Consider the following 21,662-nt stretch of genomic DNA (forward strand, 5'->3'; position numbering starts at 1 on the left):
AGGTAAACCAAAGGGACTTCCCCTCCTAAGGCAACAACCTGTCTCTGCTGGTCAATCGTCCATCGTAGCGTATATGGTTTCTACACCGACGGGCGAATCCTTAGCCGCGACCGGGAAGAGTCCTGGCTTGGAGGGCGAGACTTCGCTTAGCCCATTAGGCCCAACTACCCCCCCCACCGCCACAACCCGACGGCGTCGGAGTTCCGAGTGCGGAAAGCGATAACTCGAAGGGGCGGCAGACCCCGTCGAGGGAAGTGGCGTCAGCTGCTATCGAAGAGGTGGGGGAAAGATCACCAAACATGGCGGGAGGAGAAACATCGATCGAGGGGAGCCAGAATGCTGACTCTGGTGAGGAAACTTTATTGCAAGCCATGAAAATACAACCTTTGGTGAAACCCCAAGAGGTAACTCTGGAATCTATATGGTCAGCGCTTGAGGCAATGCATAAGGTCTGTACTGTGTTTATTACTGCCTCTTTAAATTCTACAACGCAAGTAAAAGAAATAAAAGATAAACTTGAAAAAATTTCCTCTAAGCACGTAATTTTTGAAGCAGATTTGGCTAACATAAAAGAACAACAATCACAGATAATAGGAGATCGAATGTTGTATAACAGGAAAATTGAAAATTTGGAGAACTCAGTGAGGAATTTAAACATTCGTTTGTTAAATTTTCCTCAGACTAATTATATGTCTGCTAGAGAAATGTTTAATAAATTCCTGAAAGACATATTTAAATACTCAGAACAATCCCTGCCTCCATTACAAAAAATATATTACCTAGAAGTTAAAAAGAAATTGTTGACTTCTTCACAAGCAATATTGGATCAACGGGAGATTTCTTCTGAGGTATTGGATTTGTCAGGCTTCTTAGAGCAAACTACAGAAGAAATTAAAACACGAGCAACTGTAATTGCTACATTTGTATTTTTGCAAGATAAAGAAGCGATGCTCCGTTTATACTTCAAAAAAATTAAACCTGAATTTCTGGGAAGCAAAGTACTGATTTTTCCTGATATTTCCCGCTGGACACAAAATAGAAGGAAGAAATTTTTGGAAATGAGACAAAGAACTTTGTTGATTAGTGCTTCTTTTCAGTTGAGATTTCCCTGTAAATGTTTGGTTACTTTTAAAGAAAATAGATATATATTCTATGAGCCAGAACAGTTGGGTGCCTTTTTGGATATGCAAGATAGCAAGTAGACTGACCGATAGAATTAGTTGGACTATAAGATATAAAGAAAACCACCTACTCATTATTTCCTTGTTATAATTTTGTTGTTAAAAATTCAGCTTCCAGTATTGAAACCTTGGATCTTCCATTTTTGTGGACTATAACCCAATATTTTATTTTCTTTTTGTTTGTATAAGTATATTTTCCTTTGTGTTTTGACACATAGTAGCTAAGTGTAAATATTGGTATATCTATCAAAGATTTATGTCTTTGTAATTATGAAAAATCAATAAAGAAATTAAACATACACACTATCTGCACTTTCCAAGAATAATATCTTGTATTTGTATCGTGGTAAACCCCTTTAAAGGACAGACTTTTAAATGCCCAGCTGGGTATATATGGTACAGACACATCCATCGACTTGCTCCCATGATGTTACTGAATTCTATTATTCTGTCTCACTGTATACCTTACACTCCAATTCGCACGCTTCACTCCTTTCCTCAAAATCAGCTGGTTATACTGTCTCTTTGGCAGATTGTATTTCATTGTGTGCATGCAACAATCTTCAGTGTTGTAGGCCCAATGCTCTGGAATACCCTTCCTGCTTCGTTACAGTTAGAACCTTCACGTTCTAATTTTAAGGCCCGTCTTAAAACATATCTGTTTTATGATGCTTTAAATTTATCACAATCTCAAGCCTGATTTGCCATAATTTTGAGGCACTGCTATTACAGAGCCAGGTTGGGATCTATGTGACCCGGCACGTTACCATTTTTATTTTCTTCTTTGGAATTGTTAACTTTTTTTCAGACTTTTCTGGTAGTGTTTAGATGTTTTGATGTACGCTGTTTAGAAGGTCTTTCCTTCAGGCGGGGTATTAAATGAAAATAAACTTGGAACACTGGAGCTAAAATTATTTTTGGACAAAAGAGCTCAGATCATGGTGCACCCAATGTGATAAAACTTCACTGGTTGCTCATTAAGGGCCACATTATTTTTGTTATTTTCATGTTGGGTTTATAAGATGTTTATAGGCACATGCTCAGAATATCTATTTTATTTGTTTTCCTTCTCATTGTCCCCTTCTTCACGAGCCAGAGACTCTTGTCTTATTTGTTTTAAATTTTTTGTTAGAGTTAAATACAAAAAAAAATTGAATGAATTTCATTTCCTTATTGTCATGAAATGCCTAGCCACCTGCCTGGGGTTACCTTGTGGCCACTTAGAGGCAAAGATGCCAGATGGGCGGTTTTCCCGCCCAATTGGGTGGCTTTCCATGACCCACTGTGGGAAACTTTTGCCTGCTGCAGGTCGCGGTTTTTTGGGCAGCTTTCTTTTCCGTTGGGCGGGGTTTTTTTCCTCGCTGGCTGCGGTTTTTCACCCCATGGGGGGCGTGGTTAATGACATCGGGGGCGGAGCTGGTGATGTCAGAGGTGGAGCTGTTGATGTCGGGAGTGGAGCTGTTGACGTCGGGGGCAGAGCTGGTGACATCGGGGGCGGAGCTGTGAACATCAGGGTGGAGCTGATGATGGCGGGGGCGGGGTTGGTGATGGCGGGGGCAGGGTGTGCGGTTTTTGGGCAGGTTTAGAGGCTGGTTTGGGTCGGAAAAATTATTTAAATCTGGCAACCCTGCTTAGAGGGTGTATCCCCAGCACAGCTCAGATCTGCCTGCACTTGCTGCTTGTGATCTACACTAGCACTCTCCTCCCACCGACTGGGTCACAACCGCCTCTTGGCGAGTCTCCCGCTCTCCAATTAGCCCAGTAATTTCTAGGTTACTGGAACCACACTCCCAGTGGTCCTACAGTTCCCAGAAAGCACTCACAGATCCAACACACAAACCACCAGGATTCTTTATCAGTCGAGACAGAGAGGCAATAAACTAAATAATGTTTATTGTCATGCAAATAGCAAACAATAACAGGTACCTGAAATATGGATCAATTATAACACTAAATAGACATTTGTATACTGTCTAAACAGTACCTGGGGATATCAGGACATATATCTTTTCGCAGAGCTTAGCAAAGCTCTCTCTTCTACCGGGCTAAGACTGAATCAACACCCAGCAACTGCTGCTGGGTAATTTCAAACTCCAGGTCAATTAGAGCCTAGAACAGTCCGGTTACATTACTATACAGGCACTTCCTATTATCTGTGTGCTAACTAAAAGGAAGCGAAGTCAATCCTCTGTAACAGCTTTAAGCATAAATATACACCATCTGCTGGCCAAACAAGAGAAATACTCTTCAGAATCAATTTAGGCAGGAAAATTTATCCAATACAATTTACAGGCTTAAAACACACTGGGGCCCTTTTACTAAGCAGTGTGTCTACGTGCGCCCAATGCACGCCAAAATGGAGTTACCACCTGACTACAGCATAGCTTTTGCGGTAATTTCATTTTTGGTGTGTGTCCGATACGCGCAGCCAAAAAATAATTGTTATTTTCGGACGTGCGTAGGTCATTACCGCCAGGTTACCACGTGAGACTTGGTAGATCAATGGCTGGCGGTAATGTCACAGACCCAAAATGGATATGCGGCAATTTTGATTTTGCCGCATGTCCATTTTTGGCAAACATAAAAGGCCTTTTTTACAGGCACGCTGAAAAATGGATCGGTGCGCGCCCAAAACCCGTGCCTACACTACCGCAAGCCATTTTTCAGCACACCTTAGTAAAAGGACCCCCACTGTTTCTTCACACTTATCAAGCAGTCTCATCTTGGTGTTGTCTGCCTGCTAAACAGAATGATTTCTCCTTACGTACTATTTTGTAAACAATTTGTTTAAAAAATTGTCTTGATTAGGTTTGTATCGCATGTAGAATTTTCTTGAATTTGATGTTATCTGCTTTCAACCTGTATGTGAGTTAGCAGACTATAAGCATCATTAACATCAAGTTTCATTGAAAATTTTCTATCTCACCCAACAGAACTATCTGGGCGGCATACAATCTAAAAAAAGAAAGAGTGGGAAACGACTAACAAACATAAACCATACAAAAGGATTAAGGTGGAACTACAATGCAATAATAGTAAAGTAGATTGTTTATTCTTTCAGGAAGCACTAGGCTCGGTGACACTCATGTGGTAATACTTTAAAAACAAGTAGGAGGAGATATTTTTTTCATGTAGCCAATAGTTAAGCTTTAGAAGTCATTACGCGCTACCACTTGATTTCTCATGCTGGAATTGAACTTTCTATAGTTGATTATTTAACTTACTAGTAAAAATAGGCCCGTTTCTGACACAAATGAAACGGGCGCTAGCAAGGTTTTCCTCGGAGTGTGTATGTGAGAGTGACTGTGAGAGAGAGATAGTGAATGTGCGAGTGTGTGTGTGTGTGACAGAGAGAGAGTGAGTCTGGGTGCGAGTGTCTGTGAGAGAGAGAGTGTGTGTGTGAGAATGAGAGTGTGTGCAAGTGCATATGTGAGACACAGTGAGTGTGAGAGAGAGAGTGTCTGTTTCACACAGATACAGTGTGTGTGAGAGAGAGAGAGTGTGTGTGAGTCAGACTCTCTGTGAGACCAAGTGTATGAGACCAAGAGAGTGTGTGAGTGACTGTGTGACACATAGAGAGTGAATGTGATACAGTGTGAGACTCTGAGGCATATTTTCAAAGCACTTTGGGAGGCTAAGTTCCATAGGTTTCTATGGAACTTTGGGAGGCTAAGTGCTTTGAAAATGAGCTTGATAGTGTGAGAGACAGTGTGTGAGAGTGAGAGAGAGAAAGAAAGACACTGAGTGTGTGAGAGATAGAGTGTGTGTGTATGACAGATACCTCCCCCCCCTCTCTGGTGTCCGGCCCTCCCTCCCTCTCTCTCTCCCTCCCTCTCTCTCTGGTGTCAGGCCCCCCCTCTCTCCCTCTCTCTCTGGTGTCAGGCCCTCCCTCCCTCTCTCTCTCCCTCCCTCTCTGGTGTCAGGCCCCCCCTCCCTCCCTCTCTCTCTCTCTCTCTGGTGCCGTGGAAAGCGAGTTGTGAGGGTGTGAACTTGCGGAGCTACTGTTAGAAATATGCAATCTGTCCCTAAAATCGAGTGTAATACCGGAAGACTGGAGGGTAGCCAATGTTACTCCGATTTTTAAGAAAGGTTCCAGAGGAGATCCGGGAAATTATAGACCGGTGAGTCTGACGTCGGTGCCGGGCAAGATGGTGGAGGCTATTATTAAGAATAAAATTGCAGAGCATATACAAAAACATGGACTGATGAGACAAAGTCAGCACGGATTTAGTGAAGGGAAGTCTTGCCTCACCAATCTAATGCATTTTTTTTGAGGGGGTAAGCAAACATGTGGACAATGGGGAGCCGGTTGATATTGTATATCTGGATTTTCAGAAGGCGTTTGACAAAGTGCCGCACGAAAGACTCCTGAAGAAATTGCAGAGTCATGGAATCGGAGGTAGGGTATTATTATGGATTAAGAACTGGTTGAAAGATAGGAAGCAGAGAGTAGGATTGCGTGGCCAGTATTCTCAGTGGAGGAGGGTAGTTAGTGGGGTCCCGCAGGGGTCTGTGCTGGGTCCGTTGCTTTTTAATGTATTTATAAATGACCTAGAGATGGGAATAACTAGTGAGGTAATTAAATTCGCCGATGACACAAAATTATTCAGGGTCGTCAAGTCGCAGGAGGAATGTGAACGATTACAGGAGGACCTTGCGAGACTGGGAGAATGGGCGTGCAAGTGGCAGATGAAGTTCAATGTTGACAAGTGCAAAGTGATGCATGTGGGTAAGAGGAACCCGAATTATAGCTACGTCTTGCAAGGTTCCGCGTTAGGAGTTACGGATCAAGAAAGGGATCTGGGTGTCGTCGTCGATGATACGCTGAAACCTTCTGCTCAGTGTGCTGCTGCGGCTAGGAAAGCGAATAGAATGTTGGGTGTTATTAAGAAGGGTATGGAGTCCAGGTGTGCGGATGTTATAATGCCGTTGTATCGCTCCATGGTGCGACCGCACCTGGAGTATTGTGTTCAGTACTGGTCTCCGTATCTCAAAAAAGATATAGTAGAATTGGAAAAGGTACAGCGAAGGGCGACGAAAATGATAGTGGGGATGGGACGACTTTCCTATGAAGAGAGGCTGAGAAGGCTAGGGCTTTTCAGCTTGGAGAAGAGACGGCTGAGGGGAGATATGATAGAAGTGTATAAAATAATGAGTGGAATGGATCGGGTGGATGTGAAGCGACTGTTCACGCTATCCAAAAATACTAGGACTAGAGGGCATGAGTTGAAGCTACAGTGTGGTAAATTTAAAACGAATCGGAGAAAATTTTTCTTCACCCAACGTGTAATTAGACTCTGGAATTCATTGCCGGAGAACGTGGTACGGGCGGTTAGCTTGACGGAGTTTAAAAAGGGGTTAGATAGATTCCTAAAGGACAAGTCCATAGACCGCTATTAAATGGACTGGAAAAATTCCTCATTTTTAGGTATAACTTGTCTGGAATGTTTTTACGTTTGGGGAGCGTGCCAGGTGCCCTTGACCTGGATTGGCCACTGTCGGTGACAGGATGCTGGGCTAGATGGACCTTTGGTCTTTCCCAGTATGGCACTACTTATGTACTTATGTACTTATGTACTTATGTGTGCTTGGCTCCGCGCACATGCGTTGTTGTGGTGTCTCGCGTGGCAAGAGAATGAGCGCTGGACCTGTGGAGAGTGGCGCTGGCAGCAGGAAGAGTCTGCCTCAGTGTCACGTCGATCAGCTGATCAGCGCCGTGGAGAACTAGTTGCAGGTGGGCAGCGAAAAAGGAGACCCCACGGAAAGGCAGCTGAGCGTTACTGTGCAGAACACTGAGCTCTGGCTGTGCTTCAAGGAATTGACCAATCCTATTTAATAGAATACACCTCCAACATTCTGAAGCCGAGAAACCTCGTGTGGTTGGTCACTTCTGCTTGTGACGAACCCGGAAGTACAGATGGATACAGAGAGCTCGGATGCTTCAGGCTTCACTTTCTCGGCTTCAGAATGTTGGAGGTGCTTTTTATTATATAGGATGTTACTTATTACTCAGGAACTTCAATGCAATACCACTTTGTATTCTACTTTACCATTTATGCGCCTTAATGCATTACCACTTGTAATTCTCTATCTGGAAATGGCGATCGCCATTACGGCATAATGTAAGCCACATTGAGCCTGCAAATTGGTGGGAAAATGTGGGATACAAATGCAACGAATAAATAAATAAATTACCAGAGGATTGGTAACAGCGATGAGCATATCTGGTTTTAAAAATGGTTTGGACAAGTTTCTAGAGGAAAAGTCCATAGTCCGCTATTGAGATAGAAATGGGGGAAGCCACTATTGTCCCCGGGGCTTGGTAGCATGGAATCTTGCTATTATTTTGGATTCTGCCGGGGATTGGCTACTGCTGGGAAGCAGGATACTGGACTAGATGGACCATTGGTCTGCCCCAGTATGGTTATTCTTATGTTCTTAAGGAATGGGGGCAGGGAGGCCGAATTGTAGAAAGAGGGAAGATGAGGAGGGTCTGAGGTGAAAGAACCAGGAAGGAAGGTTGGAAACCTGGAGTGGGAAGAATGGGGATATTTGGGGCTGAGGTTAGAAACAAAAAAAGGGGAAACTGAGTCGGGTAGGGTGAATGTTAGAAAGAGGAAATGGGAACAGGAAAAGGTGATTGTGAGAATGAGGGAGATGGGGCACCTGTGTTGGGCGAAAAGTAAAAAAGGAGCAGATGGGATCAGAGGAAGGATGAGAGCATAGGATGGCGGGGTCCTGAAAAGGTTGCTCCTCTACGTCACCTCTCAGGGCTACTGTGTGACTAGTGAAGCCCCCCATCCCCCCCAGACTAGGAGCTGGAGCCAGTACCCCTCCTCCCGGCTGGACTGCGGCTTGTGGGCGGGGCCGGGCGTGAATGAGGTCACGAGCTGGGCGGGGCTGGGTGGCCGAGCTCCGGGGAGTCTCCTTTGTACTGGCAGCGGTGCAGGGATCGTCGTGGGTCTGACTGTGGCCAGCCGAGGGGATTCCCCTCCCTCCCGGCAGCCGGGATAGCGCAGGTGAGGCGGAGGTTGCAGCTCTTCATCCAGAATGGGCAGCTTGGGGGCTTTTCAGGCGCGACTGCATGTTTTTAGGCTAAGCTCACCTCTTTAAGCTGTGCATGCCTAGGACTGAGAGAAGGATTTGCAGACCGATGACTTGCTACGTTTGGTAGGGGAGGATGATGGAGAGAAAACCAGCGCGGAGACTGCGGAATGCAGCTGCCTAAATCCAGCTCTCGCTTTTTGCACCTAATCCGTTTCAGCCGGCCAGGGGTGAGATCCCCTCCCCCCCCCCCCTACCTAATCTTATTCCGAGATGTCTTCTTGTGTAAGATGAATGGTGCCCGATCCCCTCCTAGCAGCTGGCAGTAATAGACTGGTTGTGGCTTTTCTCTCCCCCCCTCCCTCTTTGGCGCTCATCATTTCCTGGTAAAATGCTGCATTCCCAATTTCCTGCGACTGACACAAATAAATCCGAGGCTATCTAAACGTTCTTTGATAGCCGTGCAAAGCCTGTGCTTGTTTGTGATTGAGATCGAGGGATTCGTGCTGTGCGTGTATATTGAAATATTACATTAATTGATTGATATGTTCTTTGCGCTCTGACATTTCCAGCCCATGAATAAATTATAGGCATTCCCAGTCTCCTGTTACGGTACTAATTGGCTTAGCTGTGACTGAGGATCTAATTTATTTTAGCTCTGACGTGAACAGCCTTTTTATTTCAGAAAAAGAAGACGGCCCCTCCAGTTGGTTGTGGATATTTTGTTGTTAAATTTGTAGGGGGCTTTATTTCAATCAAAATAAAAAAAAAGTCGAATAATGCAGATAGTGCAAATGCAATCAATATATTGTCTGGCAGTATTTATTAAAAATGCATTTAGTAAACAAGTGCAATGCTTGGAATATCCATAAAGTATATTAGTTTGTAGGGCTGAGAAATGCAAAGCTCTCTTCATGACAGATGTGTTTCTTGAGTATACACAGCTGACTATGGCTTTGTCTTTTTTTTTTTTTCTCTCTTCTGCTTGTGAATTCGGCACTTTGATCAATACATTGTTTCCTGCATGCAGCTGAAGGCTTTGTTCTTGATCTGTGAACTGGCGCTTGTGTGGTTTAGCAGGCCCTATTTTAATGTTTTACCTTCAATAAAATATAATTTTACAGGCAGAATCTGATGCCTTGCTGCAGTGGGGCTAGAACAGTGGAAACTTTAATGCAATTTAAAGCTAAATCTTGTTATACCTGCACTGCCTCATTAAGGGCTCCTTCCAGTAAGCTGCGGCAAAAAAATGGACTTAGCGCATCCTTCCATGGGGTTTCCCCATGTGCTAAGGCCATTTTTACTGCAACCCTAAAGGGACTGCAAAATTTTTTTTTTGTATTAATATTGCCATTAGCACCTGGGTATTTGGAGAATAAAACTGGTGCAGAGAGGCACAGACAAATCAAATTCTGATATACATATAAAGTATTACATACCATGTAAAATTAGTTTATCTTGTTGGGCAGACTGGATGGACCGTACAGGTCATTTATCTGCCGTCATTTACTATGTTACTATGTTGTTATGTAAAATTACCACGTAAGCACTTACTGCCACCCATTTTGTAAGTGGTAAGGGGCTCACACAGTAACCCTGCACTAACCAGTTAGCATGTAATAATGTACCTGCATTAACTGCACCGCCTTGGGTGAATCTCTTCATAAGGGCAGTTAATAAATTCTAATCAATCAATAGCTAGCTAGCTGTTCTGTGCAGGAACACCCACTCAGAAAAAAATAAAAAATCCTTTTTTAGTGTGTGGTTAGTATATGCAGGTTTGGCAGGGTCCACAGGACACCTGAGCACATTCTGCAGCATGCCATTTTAAGCTGCATTACGTGCGCACTAGCGCTAAATGCAGCTTAGTAAATGGCCCCATAGATAGCATTGGTGTGGCTCTAGGGTTGTTAGTTTAAGATTCATATTTTATCAACCTTGACAGTGCATAAGTATTGCCATACTGGGAAAGACCAAAGGTCCATCAAGCCCAGCATCCTGTTTCCAACAGTGGCCAATCCAGGTCACAAATACCCGGCAAGATCCCAAAAATGTACAAAACATTTTATACTGCTTATCCCAGAAATAGTGGATTTTCCCCAAGTCCATTTAATAAAGGTCTACGGACTTTTACTTTAGGAAGCCGTCCAAACCTTTTTTTTTTTAAATTCTGCTAAGCTAACCGCCTTTACCACATTCTCTGGCAATGAATTCCAGAGTTTAATTACACGTTGAGTGAAGAAATATTTTCTCAGATTCCTTTTAAATTTACTACATTGTAGCTTCATCGCATGCCCCCTAGTCCTAGTATTTTTGGAAAGTGTGAACAGGCAGTAGTCGGGTCCACAGTTACCTCTTAGGAGGAGCCATAGCTGCCCTGGAATCAGATTTCCAGCAGCTGAATATCTGTTATGGGTAGTTTGGGATCCTGGATGTGATATGTGTCCCCAGAATAGTCATTTTGGGTCCCATGGGTTTTCTGTTATAGATCCCCAGGATCTGTGCTACAGCTCTGAATCCCAGATCAGGTGTCTAGATTGCTTAAGGATCCAGTTTTCATGCACATCTGTAGAAAGTCTATTATATGCTGTCACTATTGTTTCTGTACTGGCTAACGGAGGGGAACCTCAGAAACCAGCAGCAGCTCTGAGGACAGTGGAATGAAGATCAGACAGCTGTTAAAAGTACCTCAAGAAGCTCAGCTTCTGCAGAATACTGCAGCTAGGATGATTTTCAGGTTAAGTAGATCCCATAGGATTACTCCTTTATTAATTCAACTTCATTTGTTACCTGTTGGGGGAGGTCTTCTATTGCTGAGGGGAGGGGGCAGCAGGGGGATTGGATTTAAGGGGGGAGGTAGGAGACCTGATATCCTTTTATGTGGCAGGGGATAGGCAGAACAGACTTAATTGTAGATGGTCTCTAGCTGTGGATTGGGGAGGGGCCAAGCATTTTATTTGTTTTTTCCTCCTCCTCCCCCCCCAGCTGCTGCCACTGTCATATCATACCTTTGCTGGTGGGGATGCTCAAGCACTACCAGCTGAACAAATTCCATCGCTGGAGCCCCCACCTGTGATGCCCGAGGAGCTAGGAAGCTGGCGGGTGCTCTAGTATCTGATGCCAACACATCGACAATGCTCAAACTTTCAGTTTCCAGACAGTTGAAAACGCTGGGTCTGATATTTAGCCAGCATCAAGCAGAGTTTTGTTGATCGCCGCTGGCACTGATTTTCTGGAGCTGGCTAATGCATAGCCGGTTAAGTGCAATATTTTAAATGCTTACCATCACCAACTAAATCAGTATTGGTATTGGATATTCAATGTCAGGCTGTCTCTGGGCACTGGCATTGAATATTCGGCTCTCACTGAATCCCAGACTCACAGCTGATATTCATCCAAGACCTGTGTAAGGAGATATGATACTGAGTAGTTTTGACAAGTAAATATGATTGGGGCATTTCTGGATATATGTATAGAGTTCATGTTGTTGTTCATTGTTGTATGACGTGTTGAAGAGGTGGGTCTTCAGTAGACTTCGGAAGTTAACTTGTTCATAGGTCGTTTTTAGGTTTCGCAGCAATGCATTCCAGAATTGTGTGCTCGGGTAGGAAATCTCTCCTGCAAGTCCCTTCTTCTTCCACCCTCTTTGACCTTTTACTATCTCTACACATACCACTGAGGGATTCTGATTATGCACATGGCTTACACCGACGGTCGGCAGTGGGTTGAGATCCTTGGGAACCAGGTTCAATTCCCTGTGCAGCTCCGTGTGACCTTGGGCAAGTCACTTAACCCTCCATTTCCCCAGATAAAATAGATTGGCCTCTCAGGGTATGAGGGTTTCTCAAGAGTGCTGCTCACACCCAACCCTGGACAGAGTGATTCTGCAACAACTGATTTCCCTTTGGTTGGTTCTGATTTGATTACTGTTCCTTTTTGTCCCCGTAGGCTAAGAATAGAATGCTGCATTAGATCTCATGGCTAACCAGAAACAGCAGCAGATCCCTGTGAACCAGGGCTTGTCAGCAGCACACACAGAGCACAATAGCTGAGACCTCGGACCTGTGGAGTGAAACTCGTCAGACCGATATGGCGATGGAGGAATCAGCACAGAATGAAATCAAGAGCGCCCCACAGAGCCCCTTCCAAGGCTCTGGGCGCAAAGCTACACCAGCTACTGCAACAGTGTCTTTCGAAGGCGAAGCCACGGTAGAGAGGAGAAAGAGAAAAAAGAAGGAGCCCCGGCCAGAGTCCATCATAGTCTACCGGACTGAGAGTGACAAATTAGAGGAGGAACAAACAGAGCAGGAAGGAGGCGAAAGAAGCATGGAGGAGGGTTCAAAATTCTTGGGCAATGAAGGAGCAGAAGGTAGGTGTCTGTGTTGAAGAGTGAGCCAAAAGAAATATGTTGTGTACAGCAGAAAGTGTAGGCATAGAAATAAAGGTGAGAACCCCCCCCCCCCCCCAAGTTAAAGTGATACCCTTTTTTGGATTAACTTAATACCTTTGTGATGAACTTTTCAAGCTCCACTTTCTTTATCAGGATGTTGCTGTCTGAATGTACAAGCTGTTTAATTTACATCTCTATAACCTGCATTTATATGTATATGAAAAAAGAAACTGGTATTAGGTTTGTGCAATTGAAAGATAGCTTTTATGTTGAGGTGGCCAAGAAGACTAGCACAGAAACAACGCTGCTTTCTCCAGGTTTAAAGAATAACTTCTGATATCGCTCACACTTACTACTACTACTACTACTAGATTGTAAGCTCTTTGAGCAGGGACTGTCTTTCTTCTATGTTTGTGCAGCGCTGCGTATGCCTTGTAGCGCTATAGAAATGCTAAATAGTAGTAGTAGTAGTATTAAACATTTCTATAGCGCTATTAGACTTACGCAGCGCTGTACAAATTAACATGAAAAGACAGTCCCTGCTCAACAGAGCTTACAATCTAAATTGGACAGACGAACAGACAGCTAGGGGTGGGGAAATTGCAGTGGTAGGGGTGATAAGTGAGGGTGTTGAGTAAGAGAGTCATGGTTAGGAGTCGAAAGCAGTAGCAAAGAGGTGGGCTTTAAGCCTAGACTTGAAGACAGCCAGAGACTGAGCCTGACGTACTTCACACTTCAGTCCAGTAGAGGGTTTTCTGCTCTACTGCAGACCGAGTTTTGAGCCTTGGTGCTAAAGTAACCCCCCTCTGTTCTCAGCCCCAGTGTGAAAACTTTGGGAGGGTGCTGAAGCATTGCCTTTTGTGATAGACTGACCCCCTAGTAGAGTGGTCACGTGCCGCCATTTTGGAAGATGACGGCACTGGAGGCAGGAGCAACTAGGCATTACTGCTACCTTCCAATGTTTAGAGGTGGAGAGTCAGGGGTCCAGAGGAGGGTTCACTTGGCCCACCAGGGAATATTTTTGGGTTGGGGTCTGGGAGGTGGGAGTTGGAATGGGGGGTAGGTGGGATTAGGGTGTCTGGCAGGCTTGGGATTTTTTTTTTCCTTTTAATGTCTCCCTTCCAGTAAGTGTGTGAGTCAGTTCCTAGTCATGAACTGACAGGAAGGGAGAAATTTTACTTTTGATGCAGCAAATGACTGCATATTAACACATCGGTGTGTGCATTTCCCCCCCCCCCCCCCCCCGACAGCTCACACTTTGTACCATAGAGAGAGTCTACATGTTTTTAATTTATTTAATTAGAAGCGCAAGATTTGTTGAGTGTGTGTACTGGAACGCTGAAGGTTAAGTAAGCGTTCTAACACATCTTACTGCATCAAGGCCTGAGATGCTTATCTGTTATATATCATTAAGCACAAGTAGGGTGCATCGGTACAATCCAAGAGATCGTGCACTGACTGATGCCAGAATGAAAGTTAAAGATGTCAGGACTGGAAATGTCCTACCAGTGGAGGTGTGGGAGGTCAGCATTTTTAAACAGATCTGGGCTTGCTGCTTGGGATGCATGTGAAGGGCAGAGGTTGGTAAAGGAGTGAGAGGTCTGTAATCCTTTATTAGCTACTGCAGAATAGAGAGGGAGGAGAGTTGGCATTGGGATACATTAGGGAAGAATCTCAGCTGGCAGGGATGTATGTTATGGTTTGCAAGTTTCAGATCAGAAAATTTGTGTGTGTAAAGAACATGCAGGAGTTGACTTTACTCTCAATAAGTTCTCTGAATTAGTGCATGCAAATTGAATTTTAAATTCACAGGCATTTGTATCCCAATCCAAAAACATGCCTGAAAATTGGCCAAAATATCTGAAAAGTGATCTGAAAATAACCAATTTCTTTTTCCTATGCACATTCCTACCTGCTGGGAAGAGTGGATGGGCCAGTGATGTGGTATTTGTTGCCATTTTCCACTATGTCACTCTGCATCGGGCAGTGGTCATGCAAAAATATAAATTATTTTACAAAAAATAAAGGGAAGTATGCATGAAACCCTGTTTTACATACAACACTGAGATGGGAACTCAAACATCCAAGTGTGCATGTGCTCATTTCCCTCAGCCTTCTACAAAAGGTTTTGCCAAATATAGAAGTTTTTGTAAAATGTTAATCCTGGGGGAATTCTGTGCACAGCGTTTTAAAATGCTGTGTACTGTATTGGATACAAGACCACTGTCTCTGAGTAGTAATTACATTTAAACTCAGACTGAAAAGTTCTTACTGAAAAATGCAAACTTTTAAAGCTTTTGGTGCACATTTACCACGGAAGTACAGTCATGGAGCACCATAGCTAAAACTTCTGGCTCTTAGTGGTTTTTATTTCAGCAGTTCATTGTGTCCAAAGGGAGCTCTGAGCTTCAGATGGTGCCAAGTTCTTCATGGTTGTTGGCCAAGTACGTCCAGCATTTGAGAAAAATTGGTGCTACCTGCAAGTCCTCTTGGGTTTTGCAGATTGCTAAATGAAAATACAGGAAATCCAGCTTATCTTCCCTCATCCCCCCCCCCCCTCCCATGCACTGATGCTTATCTCCTCTAGCGTACCAAAGGCGGTCCGCCCCGGATGCTGGCAGCAAGGGGGTGCACTGAGCAGTTGTGCGGCTGTTGGCTCTATCAGTCCCTGTTCTCTCCGACATCAACTTCCTGTTCCAGGGCAGGGGACCGGCAGAGCCAACAGCCTCGTAGCTGCTCAGCAGACCCCTTTGCTTAGAGGAGGGAGGTGCTTCGCTCCAGGTGGCATCCAAGGTAGGTATGCCACTGCTTACCTCTCCCAGTTCTTTATCCTACGTGACATGTCCCCTTACCTAATTTCTCCTTCCATACATGTCACTTTATCCTGTGCTGTCACTTACTACTCCTTCATATACATACACATCCCCTATTTCCTTGTCTCCCCTTCCACACATGTCCCTTTAATCTCTGTTGTTCCCAGCACCCCTCCCTGAACATACATCCCCCTAACCCCTTCTCCTCCATTTCATCTATCCTTCCACACATGGCTGTTATCCACTGACTCATTCTACTGATCATCCATGTGAACCACTATAGTACTAAGGTTCTTCTCTTTTGAGGCCTAGCTGTCAGGATAATCAAAATAATCAAGTTAACCTGGTTCTTAAATTAAATATATCTCGCATATTGATTGGCAGACTTCCTGAGTCCCTTTGGAACTGAGAACCAGAATCTTGCAATTGGGAAGCAAAACCAGTGATGGGCAGACTTCCATGGTCTGTGCCCTGATCGTGACTGAATAGATATGGATGGGCTGGAGTGTAAATTGTAATGGGCTTCAACGTTAACTTTAGAACTTTAAGTACAAGAACAGTGCTGGGCAGACTTCTAGTCTGTGCCCTGAAAATGGAAAAGACAAATAAAACTCAGGTATATAGATAAAGTATCGTATACCATGTATAATGAGTTTTATCTTGTTGAGCAGACTGGATGGACCATACAGGTCTTTCTCTGCCATCATTTACTACATTACTATGAGGCATATTTTCAAAGCACTTAGCCTTCCAAAGTTCCATAGGTTTCTATGGAACTTTGGAAGGCTAAGTGCTTTGAAAATATGCCTCTTTGTATCAGTTAGAGAGGCCCTACCAAACTAGTTATTAGCCAGCAATAACCTGTCATCAGTTTTTGCCTAAACTAGTTAACAGTGATTTAGCAATCAAAGAACATGAAATTCCAACCAATCAATATATGGAAAATCTACAAACTGCCAAAACTCAAAAGGGAGACTCGTAGGAGAACAATTTTGAGTAATCTATATAGTTATAAAGTATGCACAGTACAGACATTGCATGCCCTCTGTAGCTAATTTTCAAAGAAAAGCTACTTGGTACATTTTTATTTTGAAAATTAGTTTGCTAAAAGTGATAGCATCCTTTGTTCCTGCCGTTTGTGTGGAGTGGGAGTGGAGGAGTATCCTAGGTAGTTAGAGCACCGGTCTTGACATCTAGAGGTGGCTGGTTCAGATCCCGCTGCTGCTTTTTGTGATCTTGGGCACGTCATTTAACCCTCCATTGCCTCAGGTACAAAATTAGATTGAGCCCTCCAGGGATAGAGAATTACCCAGTGTACCTGAATATAACTCACCTTGAGCTACTACTGAAAAAAAGGTGTGTGCAAAAATGCTCCCAGGCTCCCTGCATAGGATCCAAGAGTCAGACAGTCTCAATGCATGGTGAGACGATGGTGCAAGGATGAGGGATTTAGATTTGTTAGGAACTGGACAACATTCTGGGGAAGAGGGAGCCTGTTCCGAAAGGATGGACTCCACCTTAACCAGGATAGAACCGGGCTCCTTTGAAAAAAGGAGATAGAGCAGCTTTTAAACTAAAATGGGGGGGGGGGGGGGGGGAAGCCAACAGTCACCCAGGAGCACAGGGTTCGATGTGGAGTATCCTTAAGGATACTATTGAAACAGGACATTTAGGGAATCCCAATAAAGAGGTTTCAATAATGGTGAAAGAAAGCCAGGATTTTCAGAAAGTTTTGACAAAGTTCCTCATGAGATACTCCTGAGAAAATTAGAGAGTCATGGGATAGGAGACAAAGTCCTTCTGTGGATTAGGAATTGGCTATTGTACAGAAACCAGAGGGTAGGGTTAAATGACCATTTTCTCAAAAGAGGAGGGTGAAAAGAGGAGTACTGCAGGGATCTGTACTGGGACCGGTACTATTTAACTTATTTATAAATGATCTGGAAAACGGGATAAGTGAAGTGATTAAATTTGCAGATGACAGAAAACTATTCAAAGTTGTCAAAACATATGCGGATTGTGGAAAATTGCAGAAAGACCCTAGGAAACTGGAAGACTGGGCATCCAAATGGCAGATGAAATTTAATGTGGACAAATGCAAAGTGATGCACATTAGGAATAATCTAGATCATAGTTACCTGATGCTAAGGTCCACCTTAGGAGTCAGTACTCAAGAAAAAGATCTAGGTGCCATTGTGGACAATATGCTGAAATCTTCTGCCTAGTATGTGGTTGAAGGATAGGAAACAGAGAGTGGGGTTAAATGGGAGTATTCACAATGGAGAAGGGTAGTTAGTGGGGTTCCTCAGGGGTCTGTGCTAGGACCGCTGCTTTTTAATATATTTATAAATGATTTAGAGATGGGAGTACTAGCGAGGTAATTAATTTGCTGATGACACAAGTATTCAAAGTCGTTAACTCGCGACATGATTGTGAAAAATTACAAGAGGACCTTACGAGACTGGGAGACTGGGCGGCTAAATGGCAGATGACGTTTAATGTGAGCAAGTGCAAGGTGATGCATGTGGGAAAAAGAATCCGAATTATAGCTACATCATGCAAGGTTCCACGTTAGGAGTTACGGACCAAGAAAGGGATCTGGGTGTCGTCGTCGATAACACACTGAACCTTCTGCTCAGTGTGCTGCTGCGGCTAGGAAAGCGAATAGAATGTTGGGTATTATTAGGAAAGGTATGGAAAACAGGTGTGAGGATGTTATAATGCCGTTGTAATCGCTCCATGGTGCGACCGCACCTTGAGTATTGTGTTCAATTCTGGTCGCCGCATCTCAAGAAAGATATAGTACAATTGGAAAAGGTGCAGCGAAGGGCGACTAAAATGATAGCGGGGATGGGACGACTTCCCTATGAAGAAAGACTAGGGCTATTCAGCTTGGAGAAGAGACGGCTGAGGGGAGACATGATAGAGGTATATAAAATAATGAGTGGAGTGGAACAGGTGGATGTGAAGCGTCTGTTCACGCTTTCCAAAAATACTAGGACTAGGGGGCATGCGATTAAACTACAGTGTAGTAAATTTAGAACAAATCGGAGAAAATGTTTCTTCACCCAACGTGTAAATTAAACTCTGGAATTCATTGCCGGAAAATGTGATGAAGGCGGTTAGCTTAGCAGAGTTTAAAAAGGGGTTGGACAGTTTCCTAAAGGACAAGTCCATAAACCGCTACTAAACGGACTTGGAAAAATCCAAAATCCCAAGAATAACATGTATAGAATGTTTGTACGTTTGGGAAGCTTGCCAGGTGCCCTTGGCCTGGATTTGTCTGCTGTCGTGGACAAGATGCTGGGCTCGATGGACCCTTGGTCTTTTCCCAGTATGGCATTACTTATGTACTTATAAACTTATGTCTATAAAATCCTGAGTGGTGTAGAACGGGCAGAAGTGAATCGATTTTTCACTCTTTCAAAAAGTACAAAGACCAGGGTACATGGAAATACTTTTAAAACAAATAGGAGGAAATATTTTTTTTTCATTCAAAGAATAGTTAAGCTCTGGAACTCGCTGCCAGAGGATGTAGTAACAGTGGTTGGCATATCTGGATTTAAAAAAGGTTTGGACAAGATCCTGAAGGAAAAGTCCATAGTCTGTTATTGAGACAGACATGGGGAAAGCCACTGCTTGCCTCAGGATTGGTAACATGGAATGCTGCTACTACCGTAATTGGGTTTCTGCCAGGTACTTGTGACCTGGATTGGCCACTGCTGGAAGCAGGATACTGGGCTAGATGGACCACTGGTGTGACCCAGTATGGCTATTCTTGTGTTTTACACCCCCATGAAGGCCCTGGCTAAGTGTATGAAATATAGAAACTCACCCTTATTTCAGCCAGGCAGAAGAATGCATTTTTAAAGCCCATTTACCCTGGTTACAACTCTATTTACTCTGGTGAATGGCTTTGAAAGTTTTACTCGAAATAAGCAAAATAACCTTACACAGAAGTATCATAATTCTGGTATACTTAGGAGTCTTAAGTACAGACAAGTTTCAAATGTATCATTGCAAATACAGTATAATTAGACTCAGATTTTCTTTTTGAAAATTTGCAGTGAAAAATAACTAGTCACAGGTTGGAGGAGTTGCATGGTTACACACAAGGGTAAATGATAGGGCTGTAGGGCAAGCATTACAGATGGGTATATTAGGCTTTATGTTTTTTTTTTAATCACGTTCTGCTTCTATTTTGTTTTTTTGTTCATTGGATTTAGAATGGGGTTTTATGGTTTGTATTTGTGTACATTTTTGTAAACTGCTCTGTTTTGTATTAAAAGGGCAGTAAATTAAATTTGATAGACATGCATAAACCTCATAAAATATATTTATAAATATGTTATAAATTGCAAAATCCTACCGTACTTCCTATTTTAAAAATTTCCCAGTATGGTTCACTTTTCATCACACATCTGCTAGGAGGAAGGGTGTGTGTCACATGCCTCTCTTGTTAATCAATAGCGCCTTTGTCTTTAAATATTTTCAGAGTAAAGAGCCTATCAGTCACCAGTGATCTGTGTCTTCCATCTGTGACAGCGTATCATTATGTTGAGACTGGTACACATGCATTTTCTATTGCTGGGAATAAACTCCCAAGAAATGTTAAGACTTACCCCTCTGTTTACTAAGCTGCGCTTAATGTCGACACAGCCCATTCATTTTGAAAAGGTTGTGTCGGCATTGCCATGTGGTTTCGTAAATGGGGGGGGGGGGGTTGTGTAAACATTCAACAACTTAAAAGGTATTTAAAAGCACACTTTTGTGAAGGCTTTTCTGGAAAGATTAAATTTATTGATTGGACCCAAATATGAAAACTCAGATGATGATTGATACGTTTTTTTTTCTTTGAAATTATGTATGTTTTATTGTAACCCACTTTTGTTAAAGAGGGATATAAATGCAGAAAAAAATGTAGAAAAAGTTATTTAAGACACTGTGAGCTGATGGCACATGAACACTAGTTAGACAAGACCATAGTCGTTAAGCAAAGTGACTTCACAGTAATGAGACTTCTTCTGAATCTGCAGGTGGATGGAACATACCATTGGATGGCCGCTATGTAACCTTAACTGGGACCATCACGAGGGGGAAGAAGAAAGGTCAGATGGTTGACATTCACGTAACATTAACCGAGAAGGAACTGCAAGAACTCACGAAATCCAAAGACTCCTGTAAAAGCGAATTGGCTGGGGGAAAAAAGACTTGTGAGGTTGGCTTGGAGAAGGGTCCCCATGTCTTGCTGTGGAGCCTTTTTTGTATCCCTGTTGTTTTTGTACTGTCCTTCATAATGTCATTTTACTATGGAACCATTACTTGGTATAATATCTTCCTGGTTTACAACGAAGAGAGGACTTTCTGGCACAAGATCATTGTGTGCCCCTTTCTGATCATTTTCTACCCAGTTATCATCATGGCGTTGTCGCTGTCCCTAGGTCTGTACACTGCGGTTACCCAGATCTCCTGGTCCTTCATGGAGTGGTGGCCAACTGTGAGGGATATGGAGAAGGGCTTCTGTGGCTGGCTGTGTAGCAAGCTGGGCTTGGAAGACTGTTCCCCGTATAGCATTGTTGAGCTCCTGGATTCGGACAATGTCTCTGGCAGTCTCTCCGGAAAAGGTTCTGCCCAGGGGGTGGAGACATCTGCTGTCTGATTCTTCAGCTCAGCTGCTAATTTTTCCACCCAGATATATCACTAGGACCACAACACAATCGCCTTTTTCAAATGTGGATTTACAAATATAGCCAGAAGCCTCAGTCTACAGACAAATCTTCCACTGCTCATATAGAAATTCCTACATGTAGCTTGTATAAGCATTTGGTATGCATACTCCTTTTATGGAATTTCTATATGAGTCATGGAGGGAGAGGAAGGCCAATGTGATCTTTTTAAAAATGTAATTGCATTTTTTAAATAACATGAGATGCTGCTGATCTCTTACAATGTTGGGTGTTAAGAAAATTGCATCTTGATGCTGTGTTGTGGCAGGTGAAACAGAGAGACTTTTGCACAGGGGACAAAGCTGCCCTATTAAAATATGAGTGTATGCGTGCATACCAAACAAGGAGAGTTTCTGCAGGCTAGGATTGATTGTCTTGTTATAAAGAAGGAATGCAGCTTGCTAAAGAGAGGGAGGTAAGACTTAAAGCAGGTTTGAGGGTGAAAATGTTTCAGTGTAAAGCAATTGCTGATGGTCATTCCTATATATCATCTTCTACATTCACCCTC

General features: G+C 43.4%; 1 protein-coding gene across 2 annotated transcripts; it reads left to right on the forward strand.

Annotated features, from left to right (window-relative positions):
* Positions 1 to 8,115: 8,115 nt before the first annotated feature.
* Positions 8,116 to 21,255, forward strand: TMEM169 (transmembrane protein 169). Of its 2 annotated transcripts, none has more exons than XM_030210612.1 (3): positions 8,116 to 8,200; positions 12,174 to 12,594; positions 20,465 to 21,255. In XM_030210612.1, exons 2-3 carry the CDS (start codon positions 12,315 to 12,317, stop codon positions 21,085 to 21,087), a joined length of 903 nt encoding a protein of 300 aa, XP_030066472.1. In that variant the 5' UTR covers positions 8,116 to 8,200; positions 12,174 to 12,314; the 3' UTR covers positions 21,088 to 21,255. The 2 variants fall into 2 exon arrangements, with proteins under 2 accessions (XP_030066472.1, XP_030066474.1); XM_030210614.1 differs by lacking the exon at positions 8,116 to 8,200 and adding an exon at positions 8,405 to 8,455.
* The last annotated feature ends 407 nt before the right edge of the window (positions 21,256 to 21,662 follow it).

Source organism: Microcaecilia unicolor, chromosome 7 (assembly GCF_901765095.1).
Source record: "Microcaecilia unicolor chromosome 7, aMicUni1.1, whole genome shotgun sequence".
In the NCBI taxonomy this organism is placed as follows: domain Eukaryota; kingdom Metazoa; phylum Chordata; class Amphibia; order Gymnophiona; family Siphonopidae; genus Microcaecilia; species Microcaecilia unicolor.

What these genes read in the sequence shown, in the direction of transcription:
- TMEM169 (XM_030210612.1), top strand. Translation starts at nt 12,315, where the DNA reads ATGGCGATGGAGGAATCAGCACAGAATGAAATCAAGAGCGCCCCACAG. An exon ending in GGGCAATGAAGGAGCAGAAG is followed by an intron (nt 12,595 to 20,464) that starts GTAGGTGTCTGT and finishes CTGAATCTGCAG; the next exon opens with GTGGATGGAACATACCATTG.